The sequence below is a fragment of the Adiantum capillus-veneris genome, chromosome 6 (assembly GCF_014529385.1).
Source record: "Adiantum capillus-veneris isolate H3 chromosome 6, ASM1452938v2, whole genome shotgun sequence".
NCBI lineage: Eukaryota > Viridiplantae > Streptophyta > Polypodiopsida > Polypodiales > Pteridaceae > Adiantum > Adiantum capillus-veneris.
In genome coordinates, this window is record NC_140936.1 from 130,729,671 (window position 1) to 130,738,439 (window position 8,769).

Sequence of the window (8,769 nt, forward strand, 5' to 3'; positions counted from 1 at the left end):
CCCCTGTCATATCTAGGACCCCCTAGACCCCCCTCCATGACTTCCCTTTCCCACCTACCCTCAAATTTTGTGGAAACCAATTGGGACCTCACTTTGGAGCCATTTGTGGTGAAGGAACTCGTATTTTTGGTGTTTTTATATCACCTAGTCTTCTCTTACTTTGCCATAGTTATCATCTTGATCACACACATTTAGTCTTGCAAAAATTTCTCTCATTTCCCACTCCTATGCAGCCCTCTCAAGCTTCCATGACTGCACCTCTTCCTCTTTCCTTGCTTGTGAGTGAGTGCATTGATAAACCATACATTATCTATGCCTAAAATCACATAATAACATGAGACCATTGTACATCCCCACAATCCATTACAAGATCTACATTATCCCATTAAAATCAGCCACAAAAACACACAAAAATCCACCATCTCTTCACCTCTAACCCAAGTCTCACTCTTCCTCACACCCATGCATCTACCTCTCTAGCATGGCCCATTCATCTCTCCTCTCTACCAAAGAAGTGAGATAAATGTCCAATATCTTCTAAAATCCTCAAGGTTGAAGATCAATCTCTGCAAGTAAGTGGTGAAAGATCACCATTTCAAGTGCCAAGGTGAAGCATCAAGGAGGTCAAGGCGGCGGTCCCAGAGGCATCTCAATCTGCCCCCCCCCCCCCCCCCCCCCCCCCCCCCCCCCCCCCCCCCCCATTTTGGCCTTTAATTGTAATCAACCCTAAATGTAATCAAGTGGGAGAGGCTATATAAAGAGCCCTCACCTTGCTCAAGGGGAACTCAACCCCTCTCCTTGGTAGTATGTCTTAGTTATGCCCTATGCAACACTAGATTACTGCTTGTGTAGTGTTGCGTTAGGATTGTTCATGTGCTTGTGTGGGTAGCTTTGTTGGCTTTGTGTGTGATTGCAATGGTTTTCCACTCCATTCCATCTTCAGGAGTGTAACTTTCTTAAGTTCTTGGATGTTGGTGTGTGTGTGGGTGAGAAGATTGATTGCAAATGTTGAATGTTGTGGATGTATAATCTAGATTAATTTATTGGTGCACCTCTATTATTCATCTCTTTCCTTCCCCTCTCCCACTCCCAGCCACATTTTCTTCTTTCCTCCTCTCTTCTCTTCCACTCTCTCTTTCCATTTTTCTTCTCTCTCTTCTTCTCGCCCCCCCCCCCCCCCCCCCCCCCCCAAGCTCTCGCACACACTCGCTTCTACGTGCACCATTGCAGCCATTGGTAGTATTAGTTAAGAGAGGATTTGAGTAGGCATCATGTCAAATTTCTCATAGCATAAGAGTGCTTCCCTCACCCTTACTTTCATCTAATCTAGAAGGATTGTGCACCTCCATTGTGCATAAGGAAGATAGCTCGGTGAGGCTGCAACACAAGCATTGTGTAGAGGTCACTGTGCTTGAAAGTTGTCCCTCACTACCCATACCGGGCACATATCAAGGAATGCAACTCCCAAGGGAGCACACATATTGTGAACAATTTAGAAATAACAAGCTTTTGGCAAGAACTTTGGCAATTGCACTACGAAGAATCCTTTTGCCAGGTACTAGTCACACTCATGATTTGGCTTGGTGGGTTGGTACGGACCTACAATTTAGGTGAGTGATCACGGATCATGGATCGCAACCCAAGTTTGCAAGGGTACAAGGTTTCAAAGTGATGCTTTGAAAACATGTCACTTTGAGGACAAGCACTTGTTTTAGCCAGCTGCTTCACCGCAATCCACGGATCGTGATCAATCCGTGAGGCTATCTAGTAAGCATTAAGGTATAAAATCTACGGATCGCGACCCATAAGAAGGAAAGAAAAAGAGGCAAAAAAGAAAAGGAAAAAGAAGGAGAAGAGAAAAGAGAGAGAGAGAGAGAGAGAGAGACAGAAGAAAAGAAAAAAAAAACATAAATTCATAGTCCTCTCTTTGGAGCTTTGGTTTGGGACCATATCACACCAACTCCGGTTTTTGAGGTATGGCCATGGATAGCGTACACAAGCCTACTCACACAAAGGTGATAGTGGGGTCTCAAGGGGGGAAAAAAGACCCCTTCATGGCAGGGAGGACAGATGCTCAAATGTGGTCAAAGCCTAGCACAACGGGGGCATCCAGGGTGGCATTTCTAGGTTGAACAAGGAGGTACTAATAAAGCACAAGGTGCAAATCAATAAGGAATTTTCTGAGATAATGGGTGCATTGTCCTTGAATAAACGGATGCTAGAGAAAGGAGAGGCACCCCCCAAGGCGTTGGATACTGCCAAGGGGGATAAGTCCTATCAAGTTTTAAAGAAAGTGTCAAAGTGGAGGATCCTTTCACTGTTGTGGTCCCTCTATCCCTGATTAAGAAACAACTCATTGAGATGGCTAAATCTACATTGGTCTTTGAATTCATGGATAGTGTACTAGCCAAAGCCCAACTCAACTAGATTTCTATCCCCAATGTCTTGAATTAGGGGAGATATGTGTCCATCAGTGAGTAGGAGCTAGAAGCGCATGTCGCCAAGAAGCTAGAAACAAAAACCCTCACTCCATAGCCTGGATCACCCCAGAGAAGACGAATGTTGAATCAGAGCCAAACCTACTGCAGCCAGAGATCAACAAGCATGCACTAATCATCACCCCCTAACATCGCCCCTGCATTTCTCTCAGACCCCTTGTACCCTTATGACACCATAGCTTCGAACAAAGCTATAGAGGACACTTGTAGTAACCTTAACTTACAGAACACGATCTCATGAATAGGTGTTTTTCTTGTGAAAAAGAACATCTCCATAGAAACGCTACTAAATGCGTGTATGCATAGACATTGATAAGGCTAAAATTACCAAAGAAAAAGTGGCTTTTGTGCTTACCAAACTTGCTTATGCTACTACTATATCTAACTCTAGCCTTGAACCAATCTACCATGCATACTACTAGACCATGTTTAGCTAGAACTACCAAAAAGATTGTACATTATTGGCACTAAACCATGTTATGCAATCATTTCGGTCTTTCATGGGATTAATAGAGATTATCAATAGTTGGGGTGGCCTTGTACTTACATATACACACAAGCACACACAAATATACATATCTATCTAAACAACACACACACATACACACAGTACACACACACCCACACACAAGATAACCTTTTCACTTTCTTCAAATGTCTCTTGGGCAGTAGTCACAGTTGTCATTTATCATTTGAGATATCTCTCAATAGACTCTATAGTTGTTTTTTGACTGCTTTTAGTTGTTCACTACCTGACCCTTTCTTCATGGTATGAGTGCAAGGCTCTAATTTGTACATTATCTTCTTTGTGGGTTCTTTCTCATCTTGAGTTGTCCCACCAATCATATAAGCATTAAAAACAAGTACACACACACAAACAAACAAACCATCTCACAAATGTATGTGTGTATACAAAAAAACTATAGCACCCATGAAAATATTACAGTAAACATTGGAGTGCTAGAAATTATGTTTTTTCATCATATTTAATCTTTGTTCATCTAGGCATAAAAAGCCTTCTCTTTTAAAGCTAGGGAGTACTTCATAAATCATCAAACCCCTTTTCTTCAATACAAAATTGAATCCTCAACAAAATTTAATTATATTTCATGAAAATATTCAAGGATTTAGAGCAGAAAGATTATATTTACTTAAATTATATCCAGCTTGTCTAATCAACCAATTTTAATTTTGAGTATGCAGACCCTCTTCATGATTTGTTTGTTGTGAAGAACTTGACTAGAGATACTAGAAATTCTGGCCATGTTTATACATACCAACTCAAACAATGCTACGGGCAACGCATCCTCTCCCAAAATCATCTTATATCACTACTTTTGTGGAAACGGTAAATGAAGTTTCTCTTTGAAAGAGTGTGGGCTTTAGCTCTCGCATATCATTTCTCACCATCAATTTTCAACATTACACATGCTTGCGTAAATGAGTGTTGTAGGTCATGATAAGAAGAGAAGATACTCATGATTTTTTATACATAACAATTTTCTATTAAATATTTATCATATTCATAATTAGGGTATGTTATACTATTTGGAGAGCATATATAGAGCTATTCATTCAATAGTTTTGGTATGCGATACATTGAAGTTGTTGAATATGCATGATCAAGAAATGTTCAAACAATAAGTTGGCTTATATCAACTTTCTTTGAACCGTGCAAAGCCATACAAGGCTAAGTGCCTTGAGAAGGGCATGCAATTATACATCCTAAAAGGTAAGGAATTGGGCTATTCTAGTTGGTGTCTAAGGTCATTATTTCAGTACAAATATGCATGGGAATATTATGGTTGTGTAGATTGTAATAAGTGGTCACCACCATAGATGGATCTCGAGTAGAGCGCTCCACATGCTTCTTCACAGGGCATCCATCCATACTACATCTATAATAGCTTCTGCAAAATGGCAAACCAAGTGATGCATTATGATTTACAATTCTTAGCTTTGAGCATGCCTAAAGTCACCTATGCAATTTTCTTAAGGAACTATCTGGTTGCTAGAGAGTTACTTTGGATGGGAAAAACACGGGGGTCGCCTACAATAGATACCTATCATGTGGGTTCAACTATATACCATTTTTTATTTCAAATCAAGTTTTTACTTACAATGGGGTATCATTTAAGGAACTTCATTTTTTTTAAACAAATTGAATATAAAAAGGGGTGTGATATAATCATGAAAAACTTTCAAATAAGGGATTTTTATATTACCTCTTGAACGCACGTGATATAGTAGTTTTACATAGAGTGAACTCCTCGAGAAGACACAAAATGCTCACTCATTAGCTGAGTTACAAGAAGCAAATGGAGAGTCTCATTTGGGTTTATGAGAAGACACGTGTCTAGGCAAACTCATCATTACATATGGAAAAAGCCATGTTGGTTATCTATGCTATATATATATATATATATATATATGCTCTTGCCATATCCCATGTGTTCTTGTTGAGTTGATTATAAAGCTTCTAAGGCTACTCTTATGATTATTTCTGTCATTTGCTTTAAGTACTTGATATTTACATTGTCAATTCTGTCAAACAAATCAAGACTCGCCAAAAGCATTTTTTCTAGCCACAAAAACAATTGGCAGACTTAAAAGTCTGTTGGTTCTTAGGTTAAAATTTAAAGGATTTCTTGGCATTCACACTAAAACTTGTAAAAGTTTACCGGTGTTCTCCAAGGTAAGCTCAAAACCTAGCCGAAATTTGGCACTTTTAGCAGGTTAAAAATACGCTAAACCTTTTTGCGAACACTAATACAAATGGCTGGCCTATGATATGCATTGAGCTGCAGGAATCAACACCATGTTGTATGTAAGCTGCATTTGATTTTGTACCTGGGATGCTTGCTGTTTTTTACAGGTTTTTGGCCATATTTGCGCCACTTGTAGCCGTCGTGAAGGATGTCGATGTCGCTTTTCGTCTCCAAAGCCACTTTTGGCTGGGTCATCTTCTCCTTCTTAGGAGGGGGAATGATCCTACAACTTGATTTCAAGCAGGGAGGCAGGTAAGAAAATGGGCTGTCCAAATGGTAGTCTACATGCAGAGCAAATGACCTACCTTTGATTGCCGTTGCAAAATTGTACATGTGCTGGCGCTGAAGACGAGACATGAGAGCTTGCAGCAGGCGAGGGCCATAGAAGCTGCGCCATCCACTCGTCAAGCGTATGGCTAGCAGCTGCAGCCGCGTGATCGTCTTCTACCTTCGTCATCGTCTTGCTCTGGAGACGAAGCAGAGGACCTCCTGAGCTTTTAGTGAGTCGGGTCCTGACTCCTGAAGGAAGTATAGGCTAAAGGAAGGTGCGGGTGAGAATAGACGGCTTGACTCTCACTTGCGTGTTGGAACTTGCTTGACTCAAGGTCGCCACCCCTCAGCACTAAAGGGCACCAGCAATTAAAGGAAACCCAAGCGGTGGGATCTACGACGGGGAAACTAGGACACGTAGATCGGAACGCACGCAGCCTTAGGATGACCCATAGTAAATTAGGACACGAAAAAGTAAACTTGAACACGTAGGGAACTTGTTTGCGTTTTCTCATCATGCATATGTTTGGCATCATGGTCAACATGCGCACACGGGAGTTTTGGATAGGCCACAAGCCTTGCATGGCCCCCAACCTAGTTCGAGTCTCGTGTGCGACACCTTGCGCCCATTTTTTTGAGCCCTTAAAACTCCTTGAGATTCGCCACCCTGCCCTTCAATTTTTCAAGATTTAATGATTCTCCCCGCTCTAACAATTTTTTTAATGTAAACTTGTGGTCCCACTCAAGCTCGAAAGGAAGGGACTTTAAGTTAAAGTGAAATTGCTTCCACACGGTGGGTTTTTCGTAATTCACCATCAGTGTTCGAAAAAAATGTGTCTCAACTTAATATCGTGTCGTTTAGATTTCAAGAATGTTGGTTGAGGGAAAGTGCAAAAGGAGAAATTCCGTCCCAAAATAGATAAAAATTGTGTAAAATTTTAAAATAGTAACCTTATTTTTATAAATTTTCTCTTGACGAATTCAAGAAAAGAAATTTTGTACGTATGAGAAAATGGTTTTTCCCGAACACTGCCCACCATACTCCTTTGATTTTGCATTCCACGCACATAAAGGAATTCCCTTTATTTGCACAAGACCCAATAGCAAGAGAGATTTTTTTATTTTCATTTTTTATAGCAAAACTCACAATTGTCAGTGGATTATAATAGCAAGAGAGATTTTATGAAACTACGCTCAAACTATCCAAACTATTGCAAAAAATGAAAAAGTTTCACAAAAGGAACAAAGACTTCCCATATTTACAATGTCAACCCCTTTTTAAGTCCTTGTTTCTTTTGAAAACGTACTGTGTGGGAGCGCTCTAAAACTAAATGAAAAGAGAACGTGCACTAGGCACCTAAGGGAAAGGGAAAATTTTCATTTGCTATCTTTTTCTAAACCGTAGCATTGCTGGGAAATTGTGAGTATAAAGAGTATTTCTACATTTCACATTCATATTTCCTTGATATTGCTAAAAAGGTGTGAGAATTGTGTGACCTACGTTTAGTAGTATTTTCGTAATTTATCTAATATTATAAGTACGTAGGGGAATAGGCTCTTAGTGTACTTTTGACAGGGAGCTCATATTTACACCCCTAAAATGGACAAAATATCCCAAAAATGGTAAAATGTCTTGCAAAAAGTAACCTTCTAGTGGTCCCCCCAAAAAAACGTACACACTCACACCCTTACCTCAAAACCTCCCCCCCCCCCCCCCCCCCCTCCTCTCTCTCTCTCTCTCTCTCTCTCTCTCTCTCTCTCTCTCTCTCTCACACACACACACACACAGGATTGGTTATGCCATTTTCCTCTTGAATAACAAGTCTTGAGTTTAACTCTCGTCGGTTAGAACTTTGAGGTCTCTTGGGATAGTTTCCCACAACGTTGAAAATTCTCTTCTTCTTATTCTTCTTCTTCTTCTTCTTCTTCTTCTTCTTCTCTCTCTCTCTCTCTCTCTCTCTCTCTCTCTCTCTCTCTCTCTCTCTCACTCACTCACACACACACACACACACAATGATAGTACTTCATATGCGGTCTTAGTCTAATCTTGTTGTTTTCTTTTAAGCCTCTAGAAGGAGATCCACTGACAACCTTTGTCTTCGATCATAAGAGGCCACCTGAGCCCTCTAAGCCATAAGGTTAGTGCATGCTTGATATTGATTCATGGCGTGTCATGCTTCACATTTACTTTTTTCTTTTTTTGTGCAACACTGACAACTGTAAGTAGGAGATATTTATTGCAAACAAAAGGATTACAATAAAAACCATTCTCCTCATGAGCGAGGGCATCCAGGGATCCAATCCACCACGGGAAAAATACCACAAAACATACCCATACATTAGCTAATACGAGAGCCACTCGGCATCACCAAAAATATACCAAAGCCGAGAAAGGGGGCAATCGTTAACTCCATCACTTGGAGGCCACCACTGTCATTCACAAGGTGGATGCCACAGCTAGGTCCCCATTGCCACCAAGAAACAAGCCTTCACCTTCAGCATATAATCCATCAGGATAAGATAATTCCCCTTTTGAGAAAATCCAGCAAGTCCCAAGGGCCTAAGTTGGAACAAAGTCCCCCACCGCTAAGAAGTCTCAACATCGTCCATAGAAGGAGATGGCTTGCAACAGACCACCACATTTTATCCACAAAGCCGCACATAGCAAAAACTCCCATAAAAACGCACGCTCTAAGTGGAGCCAAGTCGCGTTGGGGAAAGCTTGATCTAGCCACTAGATGCTTCTCAAAAGGGAGGAAGGAAGGGAGCCACTCCTTGTTAGCAAGGGGGAGGAGACCAACCATGGAGGGGGAGGGAAAGGGCAAAAGATTAACCATGGATGTTGCTACCTAGGCCCTCCTCTTGAGGAACCCATAGTAGGCTAAGGGCAATGGCCACCATGCCTAATTAACCCTAGACCAATGAGAACAAGTTATAAAATCACGAGGCCTGTCTCCAATCAAAAATGACATTAAAAAACTGGCTAGAGACTAGAGTTTTAAGAAATATTCAAATCGGCACATAGTTTAGTCTATCCCACTTTTCTTTGTCTATTTGACACCCCAAAAAGTTAATATAGTGAACACAAACGCTTCACATAAGAACAAGATGAAAAGACACAATCTATCTTTGTTGGCCGATATGCCTCGAGCGGACGCTAGCATAGCGAGAACAGAATCAAAAACTCTATGTCAGCCAAGGGCGAAGCTTAACCCGTAGGCGCATGGAAACAA

The 8,769-nt window shown here is 41.0% G+C and overlaps 1 protein-coding gene across 2 annotated transcripts; it reads right to left on the reverse strand.

Annotated features, from left to right (window-relative positions):
- Positions 1 to 4,051: 4,051 nt before the first annotated feature.
- Positions 4,052 to 5,824, reverse strand: LOC147456286 (putative WRKY transcription factor 43). Of its 2 annotated transcripts, none has more exons than XM_086515438.1 (3): positions 5,572 to 5,824; positions 5,349 to 5,489; positions 4,052 to 4,408 (listed from the first exon to the last, which is right to left on the reverse strand). In XM_086515438.1, exons 1-3 carry the CDS (start codon positions 5,721 to 5,723, stop codon positions 4,249 to 4,251), a joined length of 453 nt encoding a protein of 150 aa, XP_086371564.1. In that variant the 5' UTR covers positions 5,724 to 5,824; the 3' UTR covers positions 4,052 to 4,248. The 2 variants fall into 2 exon arrangements, with proteins under 2 accessions (XP_086371564.1, XP_086371562.1); XM_086515436.1 differs by having other exon boundaries at positions 5,349 to 5,495; positions 5,572 to 5,812.
- Positions 5,825 to 8,769: the final 2,945 nt, after the last annotated feature.